The sequence below is a fragment of the Phalacrocorax aristotelis genome, chromosome Z (assembly GCF_949628215.1).
Source record: "Phalacrocorax aristotelis chromosome Z, bGulAri2.1, whole genome shotgun sequence".
Lineage (NCBI taxonomy): Eukaryota > Metazoa > Chordata > Aves > Suliformes > Phalacrocoracidae > Phalacrocorax > Phalacrocorax aristotelis.
Window position 1 is genome coordinate 52,117,452 of NC_134311.1, and position 20,262 is coordinate 52,137,713.

General features: G+C 41.3%; 1 protein-coding gene across 1 annotated transcript in view; it reads left to right on the forward strand.

The window, feature by feature from the left end:
• The first annotated feature begins 344 nt into the window (after positions 1-344).
• Positions 345-20,262, forward strand: part of LOC142050441 (histone-arginine methyltransferase CARM1-like) — a 64,800-nt gene continuing 44,882 nt past the window's right edge. The window contains exons 1-2 of the mRNA XM_075079093.1: positions 345-637; positions 16,171-16,296. Of these exons, the coding sequence (XP_074935194.1) occupies positions 469-637; positions 16,171-16,296 (295 nt within the window). The 5' untranslated portion in view covers positions 345-468. The remainder of the gene's footprint in view (positions 638-16,170; positions 16,297-20,262) is intronic.

Below are 20,262 nucleotides of genomic sequence, written 5' to 3' on the forward strand. Positions count from 1 at the left end.
GGCGAGCGCCGCCGGTCAGCGCACCGGCAGGGCCCTTCCCCAGCAGCCGTGCCGGGCCCCGTGCCCTCCGCCAGCCGCCGCGGGCCGGCAGCAGGGCGGGAGCCACGGCGCCCCGCCGCCCCGCCACGCGTGGCCCGCTGCCGCGGCGCGGACGCCAGGGGGCGCCCAGTGCACGGCCGCCGGCGGGGCCGCGCCGCGCTCGGGAGGCGTCGCGGCCCGCCGGGGCCCGCCCTGCGCCCCGCCCGGGAGCCGCTGAGTGGCTGAGGAGCTTTCCGGAGGCGGGCGTGAGGCTGAGGTGCAGGTGCAGGTGCCTGTGCCTGTGCCTCAGTAGGCGTGGAAGCGCTCCGTCGTTTTGGAAGCGGCGAAGTCTCCTTAGCGGGTCTCTCTCCGCCGCAGCAGCAGGTCCTCCGGTACTCGGCTCGTCGGGCGGCAGGCGCTATTCGGCAGAGAGCGGGGGGTAGCAGGAGCATGGCCGCCTCGTCTTCGCACGCACGGGAGATGCTGCGGTGCGGCGTCAAGCTGTTCCTCGCCAGGGAGGAGCTGCTAGCGGGGCTGCAGATCGCCAGCCCCATCCAGAACATCCTGCGGCTGGAGATGCAGCTGGGAGAGCAGGACGCGGACGTGACCGTGAGAGACGGTGAAGTATCGAGCCCCGCCGCGCCGCTGCCGGCCGCCCCGCTCGGCTTCCTACTCGCGAGGGGACACCGGGTCCGCCGGGAAGCGCCTGGCCCCGGAGGGGGCCGAGCGCTTCTCGTTGTGGGCTCGGGGAGGGGGGAGAGGCTCCGTGGCCCGCCCGGCTGTCAGCGCCGAAAGCAACCCCGGGGCGGTGCGGGGTTGTGCGGGGTCCAGGTGTCGGCAACGGGCGGGCGGCGCGTCCCGGGCCGGTAGCAGACGCTGGGGACCGTTAGGGGCCAGGGCGAGGTGCGGGGTGGGGGAGGTTCGGGCGCGCTCGTCCCGGTGTGGGTCGGCGGGGGGAGGGCAGCGGCCCCGGTGGGCGCCGGGCTCGGCGGCGGCAGCCCTTGGAGCAGGTGGCCGTTGGAGGTGCTTTCCTCGGCCGTGCCGGGCTGTGGGGTGGAGGTGGGAACGGAACAGTAACAAAACGGCTGGTGAGGGGGCAGCCTGAGCTCCGGACGGGGGTAAGGGAAGCGGCCAGCGGGAACCGGTCTCGTCTGCGCGGCCCCGCACCGCAGAGCGCGGCCCCGCAAGGCGCTGCCCTTTCTACAGCTTCCCCCGCTGTTGTTACAAGGTTGTCGATGTCCAGCTGCTCCTCGGGGGGAGGGTGCAAACTGGCATGTCAAGGTTGTTTTTATTATCTGTTCTTCGTTGTTGTTCAGTTTTTGTAACTTTAGCCAGTGATGGATAGAAGAGGTCCTCCTCTCTTAGCTGAAGGATAAGATAAGGTCCTGGTTTCTTCCTACGGAGCCAACTGCAAGATGCAAAACAACAGAGCTGGAAGGCGAAGGAGATAAAGAAGCCACTCTAGTTGCATCAACAGAACTATGTTTGCTTTTCTTCTGCTGCTGCCAGTTGGGCAGCTGTGCAGAGAGGGCAGCCGAACACAGCAGTGTCTCGGGATGTGCTGTGCTGCTGAGAAAATCCAAACCGGTCTAGAAGGGCAGCGCTTAGCCCTGAAGTAATTCTCTCTGGCTCTACTACTTAGACATAGTCTGTGTTAAGATGCACAGGTGACATCTGCATGCACATACTTTACTGACTTCCCCAAAAGTAATACTTCTTTCAGACTTGTGTCTTTACAGGGTAGCAGAGCTGGCATTCTAAAATAAAACAAACTTCTTGAATCTGGGTGGTGGGAAGACTGGGAAAATGAAATTGCCATAGGTACAGAAAGTTAACTAGAAATGCCCTCACTGAGGTGGGTGGGTATGAGACCAACGCTAAGCAGGTCTAGGCACACAGTAACTGTCGTAGCTTTGATATTTCAAAAGTGATCTCAGTAACTTCTGAAAGGATTTCTGGAATAGATGGATTACAGCCATATTTGGTTTTTGGTCAGCAGTGTAAATAAATCAGTTGACATGCCAGCTGATACTGGGTATTTGCTTGTGCTATCAGTCATTTAACATGTCGTTTAAAGAAGCAAGAGTAACAAAACCTGACCACTAATGACAGCTGAGACTGCTTCTGTCTTACATTGTATTAATTTGAAGACTGGCCTGTAGTTACTGTTCTCTTGGTCTTTCATTTCCTACATGCTCATTCTTGAATGCATGTGAATGAAGGACCGGCTGGAAGCAGAGTGAAATTCAAAGTTAGCAGTGTTGTTTTTTTTTTATTAGAAGGGCTCACATGGGACACAACAGACAACTTTGAAGATATAGAGGGGAGTTATATATCTATATATCTATATATCTATATATATATATCTATAAAAATGCCCAATAACACTAGAGCATAGTTTACTGAAGACTTGTTTGGTAAGTTTTGGATGAGAGTGCATCAGTGGGCATGAGTGTATTGTTGCTAAGAGAGGGCAACTTTGCAAACTTGATTTGAGGTGGAAGCTGTCTTCTTTCATCTTTTTCCTTTCATATGAAGATGTTCAAGCTGTGCCTATCAGACCCTATGCATAACACAAATCTTTATAGTGGTACCTGGGAGTTCAGTAACTCGATGCTTGAACACGTTGTGTATTAGGTGAGAGAAAAAGTCTGGAAACGGCTGGATGACATACCCTATTATTACTACTGCCAATGCAGTGTGTTCTTCTAGCATTAGTATCTTCTCATTTGAATGATCTTACCATTATTGATGTTTTGTCACCTAGGATAGCCAATTTTGCTGTGAAAAGAAAAATCTGTTTCTTACAAATCTTGAATAGAATGGATCACACTGTGGTGCCTTTTGGCATTGGTGGTAAGACACAGGTTATTTAAGCATTAAAATACATTGGCATAGTTTGAAGTGTTGACTTTTTTTTTCCTCAATACTTCACACTGAAGTGATGAAAACTACTTTCTTTTCAAACTTTCTACCTGAATACATCTCCACAAGCTATGTATTTGGTATATTTGGAAAAAATAATTTGGTTGTAGTTATTGTGATTCTTTAAACACATCTTCAAGGGGGGTTGCTGTTTCTTTTCTGACTACTTAAAAAAAAAAAAACAACCAACACACAACCCCAAAACAACAGCAACAAACAACTCCAGTTCTAGTTTAGGATACCATCTACTTTCTTCACTGGTAAGGGATTATTTGTTCAGGAAGTACTCTTCTGGAGACTGAAGGATGCACTTTTTATGTGCACTTTGAAGTGATAAAATACCTTTGGTCAAACTGCCTGTTCAAAAATTACTCTGCAGATCTGTGATTAGGCTGTCCATCAAGACTGCATTCTTACCCTTGTAGCATTCAGTTTTTCTGTAGTTTTTATACTTCACCTATCACTGCTGAATTTGTCTGCACCTGTTCTATTCTTGTATGTCTGTTATGTAATAATAGTATTTGAGTATAGAGCTAGATAAGCATGTAGACTACATTGCATAGCATAACGTATAATATATAGTGTATTGCTGGCACTGAGAGTCATTTTAAAGGCACAGGTGTGAGCTGTGGTTGATCAGCTCCCGGAGTTCACACTCCTTACTAACAGTGTAAGCCAGTAAAGCTTACACTCAAGTTTTAAAATTTCCCTCTCAAGTGGATCCATGTTGGGGCAATACAGTGTCTAAAGTCAAGGAATATCAATATGAACACTCTGTTCCCCAGAAAGGAGCGTGAAGCAGTAGAACTTCTCCATGTTCTCCATAACAACCGGTTGTGATCCTGAGAGATGCAGAAACTGACAAATAAATACATGATGTTAAAACAAGGAAGATTGAAGGATTATGCTGTATCAGGCAATGGATCTGTTTTAGCTGTGGGACAGGAGAAAGCAAGAATCTCCACAATGCAGTGTTAATATATGTAGAGTGGGAAGAAACACTGGGCTTTCTAAAGTACAGGTGCCAAAGGTAGCAGGTGAGTATACTTCTGAGTGCTGTGCAGTGGGGCCAGAGCTGAGCTGGAGCTACAACCATTTGGGAGAAGTGTCCATCAGGGAGGCAGTGGTTTTTGGTGAGCTGTGCACCCAAGGAGAGCTGGAGGCTTATGCCTCTTGTGGAGTAAAGGTGTTGTCAATAAGATAGGTGATCACTGGGCCCTACGTATTTTCTCTGACAGTTCTTAACCACTGATTTGGAAATGAAAACGTCTGTGAAACTACTCTTGAAAGGTAGCCTGCTGCTGCTGAGAGAAGTCTGACCTTGGCTCAAAATATTTTTCAGGGTGCTGAACAGAAGGAGAAATTTTGTTGACTGACATAGTGCATTGCTTTGGAAGGTTTGGATATTCAAAATGTAATTTATAGCTGATTTATGGAGTAATCATAACAGAATTGCAAAAGTTGTGGTATAAATAATGAGAACTTCTGGAAAGAAAGTAGAAAATTTGTGTCTAGGAAATGGTCCCAGGAGACAGAGAGAAAAATTCAGGGCTGCAGCTTACTTGGATCAAAGGAAGCTTAAAAGCAGATGTCCAAGTGTCATAAGATGCAAATGTAGCAGTGGGGTGGCTTCTCCAGGGCTGGGAGGTGTTTTGGATTCCCTTTTCTGTGATAATTGGTTTGTAAAGAGGTGGTGATCTTAAACTGAGGCCAGTGAAGTTCTAATTGAAGGCTTCAAAATCTGGCAATATCTGGAGGTTTTGCATAACCACAGCAGCTCTACTTTAATTCTGTTATATTCTTGTTTACTTGCTCTGAGAGATCAATAGCTACTCTTTCTCTGAAATATTTTTCCCCGCTTCATATGACGGCTCTTTAGACCATTAAAAGAAAGTTCCTTGAATACTTTTAAAAATACTATAAAATCCTTGGAATCATGTATTGATTTTGGTTCCTTCTGTTGCTGTGGTACTGTACTTCTTTTTTTCCCCTTACAAGTATCAGGGATATAAATACAGACAGGATTTGAGCTTCCAAAGAACTAAACACATCCAACCTGCCTTTTCCTAACAGAAGTAGATAACATTGTGCTTGGTCATGGTGCTTTTAATATGAAACGAGGTTTAGAGCTATTAAAGCTGAGAACAGGAACCTGGCAGCTAACAGCTTCAGCAACATGTTCTTCTGCATGAAAGTGCAAGTTCTGTAGGAACACATATTATACCATCTCTTCACTCATTAATTTGTTTTTCCTTGGGTTAGTTAGTAAGTCTGTAATAAATTTGTGGTTTGTTCTTTACATGTGGTAGGTGAAGTGAAAAAAGAAGAAAAACTAGAGCACTACACGCACAGGAAAGACTACATGGTATATGATATCCTTTTAGATTGTTGTTACAGTTTTTTCACTAACGCTTTTTTTTTTTACTACTGTTTAATTATTGCTGATCAGAAAGTTTGAGCTTCTATGGATGGCTGTGAATTTTGGAAGAATCAGTACAATAAGTGAAAGCCCCAAGGAAAGTCTATTGTGTTTTACCACATTTTTGCATCACTATTTATATTTGTTTAAGATCTTTCACATCTTCCTTAAGAGTTGCCTCTCAGAGTTCCAACTTTTGAACTCTAGGAGACATTATACCCAATTTTTGATCGAGTTGTTAATAAAATTCTATTTTTTGTTTAAAGATGTCACCTACTCTTCAGAAGGTAGTTCTGTGCCACCAGAAGCAGGAGGAAAATTCATACTGACTTCAGATACACTTTTCATGTCCCAGCTTGACAGAAAACGAAGTGCAGATGAACTGGATGGGCAGTGAGAAGTACCAGCTCTCACAGGACATGATAGCTGTAGAGAATCCCTGCTGCCTTTTGTCTTATTGAGTACTGGTATTATAGGTCATATATTTAGCATTTTTTAAATTACATCAAAGAGAAGGTATGCTGCATTGTTAGACTCAAGGAGAATGTGTTCTATTTGTGCTCGAGAGCAAGGGTACTAGTTAGAACATTACAGCTTGGAAAATTCATCACTGCTGGTCCAGATCCACCAATTCAGTGGTAACAAAACATTCATGGTAGTCAGCTTCAGACACTGTTGAGCTGGACTGGATACCAACCATTAACCATAACAAACTCCACATCGTTTTACTTAGCCCTTGCTTAGTTCCCCTTAACCCTCCCCCCCATGCAGTACTTTGCAAACGGATATAATTGCATCATTTTTTTCCTATCCCATACTAAGACCAGTTTTAAATCCTAAAATGTTGGGAGATTTAGAAAGTAAAATAAATCACTTACTTGCTGAAATTCAAAAGTATCAGAATTGGATGTGGTGGAAAATGTATTAGTAGTATGAATGCTTATGTTCTAATACTGTACCTTCATGTGCATTGCACAGATAGTACTACCATCAGCAGCCTTGGTGTGCTGGTGGAGGGCAATCACTGCCAATAGTTCTAAACAACAGAACTGATGTTATTCACCATTTCTTTTCTGTTGTGAAAATCTTCATTTTCCTAGTGAGGAAAAATCAGTTGCTAGAGGAAGTTTGAGCAGACAACATAGTTAATATTTTAAACATATAATGCATGTCACCTCTGACACGCAGGCTTTTAGCTGTCCTTTCTGACTTCTTTCTACACCTTTAGGGCAGAACAAAGGTTTTCGGGGGGAATAAACAAAGCACTTACTGCCTTTTTCTTATTTTATTCTGAGAGGAAATTGCAGGTCAGACAATTCTTAAGGCAGAATAGTTTGTGTGAAGGAATAGTAATGTGGTTGAAGGAGGTATGAATAGAAACAGCAGTCCTGAAATCTGCTTTTAACTGTTTCATGTCATAGTACTAAGTATTCCAGTGGTTAGTTGAGTAGGTAAATTCTTAAACTTAGATTTCACTAGGGTCTTTTTTAATTATATCCCAAGTACTAGTTTTTTTTTCTTCCAAGAAGAACTTTTGCAATATGTAAGTAGTTTGCTAATCAGCCGCTGCTTTTTGTTACCCTGGAAGAGCAAGCAACTAAAGCAGAAGTGCAGGTTTTGCAGTAGGAGCATGCATCACATTTATTGTTTGGTAATTAGCATTCATTTTTTATAGAGAGGTGTAAGTATATGTCCACACATATATGAGTTTATATGGGTAGGCAGATTAATATATGTAGAGATAATAATTTAAAGACTGAATCAGGAAGTTCAATAACTAGCCTGAAAGAGATGACAGTGTATGCTGGATGGCTTGGTTTGGTTTTGGTGGTGGCAGGGGAGGGTTGGTTTACGCAAGTGAGCAAATCTGTGATGTCAAAATTGGAGACAGCAGTGGTCATGCACTGGTGGAGTAAAGTCGGGACCCTGAATTTTAGGAAAGCAAGCTTCCAGCTCTTGAAGGAGTTAGTCAAGAGGACCCCATGAGAAACTGCCCTCAGGGACAACGGAGCAGAACAGAGATGGCAGATCTTTAAGGACACTTTCCATAGAGCACAAGAGCTTTTGATCTCCAGGTGTAAGAAATTAGGAAAGGATGGCAAGAGACCAGCATGGATGAATCAAGACCTGCTGGTCAAACTAAAGGGCAAGAATGAACTGCACAGGCAATGGTGTCCTGGGAATAGTATAGGGACGCTGCCTGGTTGTGTAGGGATGGCGTCAGGAAGGCCAAGGTGCAGCTGGAGCTAAACCTGGCAAGGGAGGCAAAGAATAATAAGAAGGGCTTCTAGAGGTATGTCAACCAGAAAAGGAAGGTCAAAGAAAGTGTACCCCCTGTGAGGAACATGACTGGCAAACTGGTGACAACGGGTGAGGAGAAGGCTGAGACACTCAACAACTCTTTTGCCTCAGTCTTCACTGGCAACCTCTCTTCCCACGCCTCTCGAGAGGATGGACCACAAGGTAAGGTCTAGTGAAGCAAAGTCCCTCCCACTGTAAGGGAAGATCATGTTTGAGACCACCTGAGGAACCTGAAAATATGTAAGTCTGTGGGATGTGATGAGATGCATCCCTGATGATCCTGAGCCCTGAGAGAATTGTCTGATGTAGTTGCCAATCTACTCTCCATGATACTTGAAAAGTCATGGCAGTCAGATGAAGTCCCTGAGACTGGAAAAAGGGAAACATTGCACCCATTTTTAAAAAGGGTAGAAAGGAGGGCCCTGGGGACTACTGACATGTCAGCCTCACCTCTGTGCTGGGGAAGATCATGGAACATGATCTCCTCCTGGATCTTCCTCCTGCAAGCTATGTTAAGGCATGTGGAAGACAGGGAGGTGATTCAAGACAGCCAGCATGGCTTTGCCTGACCAAACTAATGGCCTTCTATGATGGAGTGACCTCTTCAGTGGGCAAGGTAAGAGCTACAGACATCATTTATCTGGACTTCTTCTATAAAGCCTTTGACACAGTCCCCCACAGCATCCTTCTCTCTAAATTGGAGAGGTATGGATTTGATGGGTGAACAAGGAATTGGCTGGATGATCTCATCCAGAAAGTAGTGGTCAACAGCTCAATCTCCAGGTGGAGACCAGTGATGAGTGGTATCCCTCAGGGGCCCATACTGGGACCAGTACTGTTTAATGTATTCATCAATGATACAGAGGCAGTGGGATCAAGTGCACCCTCAGCAGGTTTGTGGATGACACCAAGATGAGTGGTGCAGTTAACATGTCTGAGGGAAGGGATGCCATCCAGAGGAACCTGGACAAGCTGGAGAGGTGGGCCTGTGTGAACTTCATAAGGTTCAACAAGGCCAAGTGCAAGGTCCTGCACCTGGGTTGGGGCAACCCTCAGTATCAATACAGGCTGGGGATTGAAAGGATTGAGAGCAGCCCGGCTGCAGAGAAGGACTTAGAGGTGCTAGTGGATGAAAACCTGGACATGAGCCAGAAATGTGCACTTGCAGCCCAGAAAGCCAACTGCATCCTGGGCTGCATCAAAAGAAGCGTGGCCAGTAAGTCGAGGGAAGTGATTCTGCCCCTCTACTCCGGTCTGGTGAGACCCCACTGGGAGTACTGCGTCTAGCTCTGAGGTCCTCAGCACAGGAAAGACCTGTTGGAGGAGGTTCAGAGGAGGGACCAAAAATGATCCAAGGGATGGAACACCTCTGCTATGAAGAAAGGCTGAGAGAGTTGGGGTTGTTTGGCCTAGAGAAGAGAAGGCTGCAGGGAGACCTTATTGTGACCTTTCAATGGGGCATATAAGAAAGACTGGGACTGACTTTTTAGTAGGGCCTGTTGCAATAGGGCAAGAGGTAATGGTTTTAAACTAAAAACCTAGTTTATATTCAGACTATGTATAAGGAACACACTTTTTACGGTGAGGGTGGTGATACACCGGAACAGATTTCCCAGAGAGGTTGTAGATGCCCCATCCCCAGAAACATTCAAGGTCATATTGGAGGGGGCTCTGAGCAACCTGATCTAGTCGAAGATGTCCCTCCTCATAGCAGAAAGATTGGACTAGATGATCTTAAAGGTCCCTTCCAACCCTAATCGTTCTATGACTTTATGATTTGCCTGGGCTTATCATCCTTTCCCTGTGTTTGTCCTTTGAACAAATTGCATCTCTTTTACAAATTAACTTGAAGTTTTAAGGTGCAGTTTGATGGCCCTTTTACTATTACTGGTAATACAGCTTTCTAGGAAGAATTTCCACAGTTTTCTTTGACTGGTTTGCAAAGGTTTAAAGACTTCTTGAGTGAGTTTATAAAATGACTCCAGCTCTTTCTGAACTTAAACTTTGAATCAGGGCCTTGAAGAAAGAGTGTAAAAATTCTCAACCCTAAATATGTGCTAGTAAAATGAAACTGCTGGAAATTTTCTTTTCACAGCAATAAATTAAGAATCAGATAATAAATGAATCAGAATGAATAAATGAACCAGAAAACATTCAATGCCTTGCTGAATAGGGGTGCTTTTGGATTTTGTTACTTCTGCTGCAACTTGATCTGTACTAAATTAGGACTTTGAACATTCAGTGCTTATGTCAAGAAGAGATAGTGTCGATGGAAATAGGTACAATGGAAAACTATGCACAATTTTCCATTTTTGTATGCTTTTTTCCCTCCCTTACTTTCTATGTAGGCAACATACATCAATGAAAATTGCTGCTTAAACTTGTTTGCTTTTAAGTGTCTTGCAGTGCTGCCCAGGTATTTTTAATAAAGCGGTGGTTTCTTAAGGAGTTCCCAGGGGAGTTCCCAGAGGATTTTCAGAGCATAGAGATGAATACGAGAAGAAAGAAAGAAGAATCATCTTTGTTTTTTAGATCACAAAGCTAAGTAGGAGGACATTACCAGAAAGTTTTTTAAATCTAGGGGTCAGCCACTAAGTGCCACAGTAAATATTTAGATTGAGGTTACGGTTGTTTTTAATTAAAGGGGGGAAAGTACTGCCCTCTGAAATAGGTTTACTTTTCTGGGTGTGTTTTGGGGAGAGAAGGGGGGCAATTCAGGTTTGTAGGGGCATGGGATTATTTTGCCAAATTGCCTAAATTGCATGCACAGAGAAAGTGGATAGATGCCAAGAGAGTTTTATTTAAAGGCTACTGATGTTAGCGGAAAGGTTTTTACTGACTTCAAGGCAGCCTGGATCAGCTCTTGCCTGTCTCTTTTCTCCAACTAAAGCCGATTAAAGGGATCATTGTAAAGGCAGCAAAATGGCAACTGAAAACGGGCATCACTGAGATGTTTTCATAGCTGGCAGAAGTTGTACTCAACAATGCATTTAGTGCAGTGGACTTGCATTTCTGTCTCTTGTACCCCAAAAGCCACTACTGTTTTTTCCTGTGTACTACAGGTGACCAAACTAGTTTTTTAATACAGGGAAGGATTTCTGTATAGTAGTAGTGTGGTAATCCTACTCTTGCAGGACACTTGCCTATGTTTGTGTTAGCATAGTAAGAGTCCCATTGCTAGCTCTGTCAGTTTTATGATCTTTTCCTGTTCTATCTTGAATTTTCTGTTATTTTAAATCATTTAATCTGCAGGGGAAACTAAATCTGTGTGTAAATATATTTGGATCTTGAGGTAAGTAAACCTAAACATAAATTATTTTCTCCTTTCAATAATCTTGCATGCTACCTGTAAATTAATCAAGGTCTCTGTATCTGAAAGTGTAACTTGAAAATCTTGTATCCATTTATGTTTAGCTATATAATTTTGAATGAGTCAGGCACTAATCCTTATCCTTCAGAAATGTATACTCATAATTTTGCTTCTGTGATTTATTGCCATTGACTTTAGTTGGCAGTATTCCTAGAAGTAGCATGGGTGGCATTATATCTGCATGTGTCTGTAGGATCAGGTTCTTTTTATCCAGAAAACAAATTACAACTGTTTAATAATAGACACCTGGAAAGCAAACCATCTGCACTGAGGTCGTGATGGCCTGATCATTTTGGTGCCAGCTATTTTAATGCCAGGTTCTTCTGGCAACTAAAGAGTGTGCCTTAGAGAGAGGCTTTCCATTCATTTCACACTGTCACATGTATGGGATGTTCCAAATATGCCCTGGACCCTACAGTGGCTTCCAAAACTATAGCAGAAATGCTGTATTAAGGACTTAGTCTTCCTAAAGGCTGGTCTGCTTATTTGATTTCCAAAGTAGCACAATACAAAACGAGTGCAAGGCAGTGTTGGTGCAGACAGCGATAATAAGTTCAGACATGTGCAGGGAATATTTGATGGAAAGATGTTCATATTTTTTTGTCCAAATCTATAATTCTTCAATCTTTATTAGTTACTATGTTCTGGTTTTAATACTTTGGGACTCCACCACGCACAGTAGCTGTGCGTTTCTGAATAGAAAGGAAGTAAGACTGTTGTCTGTTTAAATGTTTGGCAAATAATATATTAAAAACATTTATGAAGCAAAGAAAAGTATTCCTGAAGTGGGAAAGTGAATTCAAATACATCAGGTATAATTAAAACATAATAAAGTAATAAAATAAGATGTTTCTGCTGTTTTGGAAGCAACACAAGGAGATGGCTGGATATTACAGTCTACCAAGGTAAGGCAGTAAAGATTAGTGATGACTGAAGATTTGTCTGCATCTTTTGCTTCTTTCTTCCCTGCTCCCTTTCACCACTGCTTAAAAAGATAAAACACATCTGACTTGTTCATTAAAATTTAACGAATCTTATATGTATTGGTCAGTGACTACAACTTCTTAATTTCCCTATTTTAAAATTGTCAGTTGTAAAAAGAAGGCTAGTCTCTTTAGTTATACATGGATAAGAGAATCTTAATTTACTGCTGTCCTTTCCTTTCTCATTATTAAAAGATTATTTTTTGGGGGAAACAAACTTCATTTTTTAAATATACATTTGATGATGCTTTGCATAGCTGCTAAATATTTAGACATTAGGCTTAACAGGTTAGTTTAGTCCTCAGTGCAGAACGAAAGAAGCTCGTATCTCAAAGTGGTACAGATTAATTGCTGCTGGCATTTTTTACTGTGCTGCAGTCACCAATTCTTTAAAAAATACTGCTGCTGAGTATATTGGGCTTCTCAGTCCAGAGGATATTGTGCTTTTCAATCACATTTTTTTTGTTAATTTAAATCCAAATGGTCGAAAGCCATGTATCATCACAACTTTGCCATGATAGTTTTATGGTAGCTTCTTCTTTTTGTCTTATTTATGTAAAACAATAGTTGAAACGTAATGATGCCTTCAGAAATGTGTGGACTTAAAATTAGCAAAAATAAAGTAAAAGTAGATATATTTTGTGATTAGAAAAGAGAAGGAGTTGCGAAGTAAGAACACAAGTGTAGTAGCCTTCTCTTTCTGCAAAACTGGCAGAAAGTTTTTACACCAGGCCCTTCTCCTCCAAGATGTTTTTGTATAGAGGAGATGCACTGACTCATTAAATGAGTAGACACCAGCAGCGTGAAATCAATTTACAGCTAGCAGTATGAGGTATTATGAAATGCCATTCTTGATTTTTTTTTTTTTACTCTAAGTCCTTTAAAAGCACAAGGAAATAGCTCATACGCTGCCATTGTGTTCTTTGTATCCTATCTTACTTGAAAACCCAGTCTTCTATTGCTGTAGTGTCTCTAAGCTGCAGTGATCTACCACCATAGATGAGATTAATGCTTGCTGATTTGAAGTTAATGAAACTGTGCCTGTTTATAGTAGAAATTGCATTCTTTAATACTTTTAGAGATACTAGTGTATAATTAAGAAATAATTTTCTCAAACACAAAACACTTCTAGTTTAATATCTATCTAAATAATATTAATTATTTTTAAGTATCTGATTTTTCTACAGGTTGCTGTAGTATGATTAGTGTTGCTTTCCTATTCTGTGCCTCAAATCACACTCCCATGCTAGTTATTTCAGAATACTTGCTTGAGCTCTGACTGGCTTACAAATTACGTCCAAGACAGTCAGGTTACCAAGAGGGCAGTTGTCCTAAATCATCGCCATTGTCAATCCATGTCAGAGAGATTCTTTACACCTTCTGGGTGCCAGTTTTACTTACGAATGAGGCTTTAAATGGTGCAGTTAATACTTAGAGGAAATATCACTAGTGATATTACAGGCAGAGGTAGGTGTTTGGATGAAGTGGCTTGTGTATCAGAAAAATATCAGACCTGTTCTCCACGACTTCTCGGAGATTATGGAGAGTGGCCTTGTGATGATGTCAGCAAGCTCTCTCAACATGCTCCGGTGGATAGCTTGAACCCTCATAGGGGTACTGTAGTAGTTCATAAACTAACTCTTCCTTCACCAATGGTGGGTCAGTGTTTGGATCATACGGCAGTTTTGTTCCCAAATCCTGGGACCCAAAAGTGCTGGAAAAGACAGAGGTGAAGAAGGTGTTGAGGACCTCTGCCTTTTCTGCATCATTGGTGATTGATTCTCCGTTTCTGTTTAACAGTGGGCCTGTGTTCTCCTTCTTTTTCTGCTTGTGGTTGACATGTCTGAAGAAACCTTTCTTGTGATTTTTGACATCTATGGCCAGTTTCAATTCAAGCTGGGTTTTTGCTTTTCTGACTGCATCTCTGCACACTCTGGCTATGCCCTTGTAGTTCTCAGCGGGTAATCCTCCACTTCTCCATCTCTGGTATGCTTCCCTTTTGGATTTGAGTAGACCCAGGAGGTCATGTTTGAGCCAAGGGGACCTCTTGCTCTGCTTAATTCTCTTTGCTTTGTAGGGGATAAACTGTTTTTGTGCTTCCAAGAGGGAGTTCTTGAAGAACTCCCAGCACTCACTAGCTCCTTTATCTTCCATGGAAGCTTCCCATGGGAATCCCTCCCAGTTGAGGCCTGAGTGAACTGAAGTTTGCTCTCTAAAATTCAGAACCCTTGTCTTAGCGATGACTTTCAGCACACTCAGCAGTATCCCGAACTCCATAATATTGTATACTCAATTAGTACCCATTAATCTAAATAGCTGACACATTTAAAAGTTATATGGAAGATGGTATTGATGGTTATTGGTGGAAGAAAGAAAAGCTTGCATTTTGTGAAATGTGCAAAGACATGCTTTAGCTGGGACTTCTGGAACACCCGATGTCCATGTGCCAGTAGCTTTGCAAGTCTATGAAATGATGCTGGCAAGCTGTAGTAAGCCCAGGTAGTTCGGGAACTGCAGCATGTGGCGTACAAAAGGAGTATTCCAGAGGAGATGTCTGTTCAGGCCAGGGAGTATAAAGGGTAAGCATGCCTTCCTTTAAAGAGACAGTTGTGACAGATTGTAGCAAGCCCAGTTGTCTGCCTTCAGTTTGTTCACAAGCCTAAATTATGGGAGGCTACAAAAACAAATGAGTGTGCAGATGTAAAAGTGTGCCAGCCCAGCTGGGACATATCCACTTTCTTGACAACATTTTTTGCCTGATCAAACTTTGTTTGTCATGTGGAACATCATATAATGGTCTTCCTCTCTCTTCTGTTCACTTCTCATCGCAGCAGATGCTGTGAAGTGTAAGGTTTAAAAAAATACTCTGCGTGCCTGTGTGATATGATGATATGTATGCATTCTCACTCTAGTCCTTCAAACATTGCTAGCAGAATAACATAGCTCAGCAGTGTATAATTAGCTTTCTACTGAGCTTTTAATAATACATTTTTTTATTATGTCTCTTGCTTTTCAAGGTGTGTATTTTCTTCCCCTTCATTCTGGCTTTCATACAGTTCTGTCTCTGATTTTTATGTATTGCACTGTATCGCTTTTCTGTTACTGCCAATTTGTGAACTTTAGTTCTTTTTTTGTTTGTTTTGCCTTAAACATTTTACTACTTCTAGTTCTGGTAGTTTTTTTGTTTGGTTTGTGATTTATATCCAGAGGGATAAAATATGCATGGGTGAAGCATAATGAACACTTGTTGTCGGCAAAGTGGAATAAAATGCATGAAAGGAGGGCCCAGGAATATTAAGTCCTGGAGCTTTGCTGCTTGGGTGATGAAGATATATGTAACATAAAGCCCACGTGATTTCAAAGTTTTACCTGTTGTAGCCCATGTCCATAGCTGCTATTTGTATGAGGCTCCTTTTCAGGCCCCCTTCAGGTTTCTAAAAGTGATAATGTGCACCTTGCTTGATGTGCTCATGCAGTTGTCTCCATGCAGCTGCAAGGCTGATAGTGAGACAGTGTATACTGGTGTTCTGCACCACTTAAGCCTCTGATACTGGATCCCCCTCCCCAAGAAGGACAGCACGCAGGCTTGCCCTCTGCTACTCCTGTTCCTAGCTCTAAAGTACTTGTGTGTTCTTCACTGTCTGAAAAATTGCGTTAGTTTTTCTCAGATGGTAGGTTTATTGATAGTTGTCATACATGGTGTGGTACGTAGTGTGTGCTTACAGAAAAAGCTAGTTTACTTCTCCTCATTTAGTCAACATAATTGATCCCTGACTCTTTACCCTGCCATTTCATTTGCCAGAGCAGCATCTCTGGAGGTTATCAGGATGTTGGCACATAGGATTATGGAAGCAAAAGTAGTAGGAAAAATCTTAATTTAAGACATGATTAGGATCCAGGTAAAAATTAATTTAGTCAACTCTCTTCTGAGGTCAGGGCAGCTTCAAGAAACTATGGATGGTAAGTGGGATGGAAACTGTAGGACACTGGAAAATTGGCTTAAGAAACAACATGTTAGAGAAAATGTATTTTCGCCAAGGTGTGTACTTCGGATACATGCTTATGTATATTGTTAATCAAAAGAGACATCTAATTTTTTAATATTGTTTTGTTTTTAAGTGCTAAAGGTTTTCTAAAATATTTTTCCCCTTCAGTTGATGGAGTCTGTGTGTTTAAATGCTCAGTTAATAAAGACACTGAATACTGTCGCGTGGGAAAACAGTCTGTGTTAATTACACTGGGATACAACAGTGCTGTGCTCCAGTTCAAGTCACAAGCTGGTAAGTACATCTTGTGTTTGTGAGTATCTTCTCCTTCCTGCCAATCTACTCTATTGCTAATTTTCCGTTAAAATATGTTGTCTTCTACCTCTGTTTCAGGTTGGCTATTTAAATATTACGTTTTGCTAGGATGACTTGTGCAACCTCATTTGCCTCCAACCCACTCCAACAGCCTTGTATGCAGTACAGACCATTCACATAGTGGACATAACATTTTTGCAAAAAACCTGCAGATTAATTTTGTGAAGACAGTAAATGCAGATAACGTTCATATGACAACTTCATAAACTCTAGTGACTGGTAAATGTAATGCTTTGTGTGGGCAATCAGCCACTAGTGGTTCCCTGTTCAGAAATTGTCTTGCAGATCTGTTTGTCTGTATAGTTAACTGAGGTAGTTTAACACACACCTTTAGTTCTTAGGATAGATACTTTTTGTGTAGTGATGCTGAAAATGAAACTCACTCTGTAGAAGCATGACTGTATTTTAGTAAACTGTTGAGATCTGTATTTTTATACTTCCACCTGACTTGTGTTTTTGTAAATTCAACAGCTGAGACTTTTTAATATGTGCTATCCTCATGTCCTCATATTGGCTTTTGGAAAAGCATTCTTAGTTTTTATGCAAGGAAATTCAGAAAGCTGCCAATTTATTCTGAGTAGTGTGCAGCTTGGCCACAATTTAACAAGAACCAGGGGTTCTTATATAGCAGTCTACACCAGTAGGCCTGATGATTTCCAGGGGGGCGTTATAGTTATTTCCATTTTATATTGTGTGGAATCTGAGACACAGAGCAATTAGATTTGGTTTTTGGCAGCTTATTTAAAGACACATACATGTTTCAAAGCATTAAGGGATGAGAATTTGGATGTAGATGGGTTTGTGCGATGAGTTGCTAGTCGTGTATCATGTAGACACAATACATGAACTCTCGAGTTGCCCTCTACTAGAAAATAGTTTTTAGATTAACCTGATTTTTTTCAGTTGCGTGTCAAAACTTCGTAGCCTTTGAAGTCCTACCTGGTTACAGCCTTTCATCTGTATCCATCAAGAAAAACTATTTACATTTTCAACCTCTTACCTTACTAAAACAATATGAATGTGATCTAAGAATGACTGTGTCTGTTGGCTTTCTGGCTATGTATCTGAGTGTTACAATTCAATATTGTGCCTCCATTAACTTATATCTCTTGTAACTACAATACAGAATTGTCTCTTAACAGAGACCCACATAACAGAAGTGATAATTGAGATTAGGTTGTTTAGCAATTTATTAGTTAACTGCTAGGATAATTAATAATTAATAACTAATAATTAAGGAGTCAGGTAAGTTTTCCAGTGCTCTTTGGTCTGCACTCTCTACCACCTCTTGCCTACCTAGGAAGGTTCTGATTCCAAAAGGCACTGATTGTTCGGGATACCAAGGCAAAAGAAGTTTCTTAGTGCTTTACCCCACCTTTACAAACAAGTATTTGAAAAAAGGTCCAGCTAATTTCTGCACAGGTTGGTATTTTTCCAGAGAGGAATGCCTTGAAGATTAAGTAGTAAATTCAGTCCTCTTTTCAGCTGTATTTCTTGATGATTTGTGTTTAGTTTATTTATGTAGCTACATATTGTGAAATAGGTAAGAACGGTATAGGTAAGTCCCTTAATTTATTACTACTGATTGCTTGTTAACATGACAAAATTGAGTGTTTTCTATATTTTTTCCACCTTCAAAACTCAGGGGAAAATAAATTGAAATGGCCTATTAGTCTATGCAACAACTCATAAAATGACAAGAGTGTAATGGGTTGGTCTAAGTAAAGTCTGTTCAGATTAAATGACAAACCTGTTGATATTAAATGGAATGTGTTGGGTGCTGCATTAAGCTGAAAGTTACTCATAGGATATTATTTCCCCATGTCATAAGAATAGCTTGCTGGTACTCTCTTCTACATGTTAGGTATATCAAATAGCACCTACTCTTGAGAAAGTTATATATTATTACAAAGAAGTAAAGGCTATAAAGCAGAAGCAAACTTTTTGTTGTTTGCTGTGTACAAATGTAGATGTTACTTCTTTATGTATTTGCAAGTGTGTGTGTGTATAATAAAAATAATGCTGTTATTAAAAAATGGAGTGACCACTCCTTTTTTCATCCATTAAAAGCATTAGTTATGAAAATGTATTGTAAAAGTCCTAGGTTTTTTAAGTCCTCTGTCTTTTAGGAAGGTAGAGGGAGATGAAGAGTGAGGAATGGAGGGACAGCTAAATTCATGCCCTGCTTGTGCCCACACAGAGCATTGTTGTCCTGGATCCAGCATTTAGACAGTCATAAATCATAGACTGTATCTTTCATTTCCTGCTGAACATATGTTAAACATCTGAGTAGGATCAAGCAGGCAATAAAAATGAAAGTTAGTAGCCTACAGGCTTTTCTCCCAAAACAAAGATCATTTCTCTGTAACAGACCAACCAAACAGTCAGTAACTCATCTGTGGCAGACTTGGTATGTAGCTCTCTACTCCTTGGTGGAAATGGCCTCCTTAATTTAGCACAGAATTAGTTCATGAGCATAGGATGAATTGTTCTTTTGGGGTTGTGGTAGAATGCAGGTTCCTTTCTTCTATTTCAAACCTCATGACCCTGGTGTCCAGCCACTTTCACAGTGCATCCAGGCATTGGACATGCCAATAGTTGGTGTCTGAAGATGTTTTATTAGCACATATCACCTTGAAAGTTGTCTGCCAGCTCTAATAGCTGTGCCACTTACATAGAAGTACATTACAGGTGAAAAAAAAAGTGTTATTTACCATTTCCAGTTATTTATAGCCTATAGTACCTGTGGATGTCCACATACAGAACTGAGCTAGAGACATATGAGCGCTTGTGTCTGTAGATTTTTTTTTAATATATTTATATAAAATGTATAGATATATATATCTATATCTGTATAGGTATAGAGCTATATATCTATATAGTGTGTGTCTTCAAATATATATCTATATATAGATATATAGATATCTCTATCTCTCTATATATGTGAAGTACATTAAAGGCATACTTTGTGTACATGTATGTGCTGTCACTGCAGTATCATTCAGGCAAAGGAATATGGTACATCTTACAGTGTTTTTTCCCCAAAAGTTGTTATTTCATGTAATGGCATATGGATCTAATGAGCTATGATTGCTTTAGCAAGTCACACAGTCCAGAAGGAACAAGTTAGTGGAACAGAACAATTGGTGCTGGGGCCCTGGTATGCAAACTGTACTCATTTGGGAAAGAGGTTAGAATGGAGGGTGTGTTTACTTTGAACTAGATCTAGTCTGATCAAATAGACTAAATGACCATTGAGTGCCAAAGTTTATTCCTGGAATGCATATTTTGATTTAATTTCATCCAGAAGGATTCAGGTTAGTGTGTACTGAGACCACTCAGTCATGCAAACTAAAGCACCTTGCCTTCTGCTGTGTCCATATCCATTAGTTTCTCTGTTGAAACTTCTGCGTTTGCTATTGTCTCACTCTGGTTTTCTGTGCCATTACTTTTCTTGATTCCATCACAGGCAGACGTTCACAAGTTTTATGGTGTTTTGAGCTGACTCACTGAGTGTGTTCAAGGTGGTCTGATCTAAAGGGAAGATCAAGACCTAATCACTTATGGCGCTCTTTTCAGTACCTGTTGTTATCCAGGCTTTACCTGAACATTTCTCCTTTTAGCATTAGCATTTTAAAGTACTGATTGATTCTGATTCCTGGGAGGCAAAATAAAGGGGACTAGGAAAAGGTTAATTTGTTCTCCCCAGTTTTTTTAGTAACTCATAACATTCTCTTATTTTCATTGGAATTGTTCTGGGCTGTTGTCTTGCTACTTAATAATAGCGTTTGGCTTTCCAGATATGATCTGATAATTTTTTTCTCCTTTTCTTCTATAGGTGACTAATCTAGCATAGTTTTTCTACAGTTTTAGAAAAAGTGACTA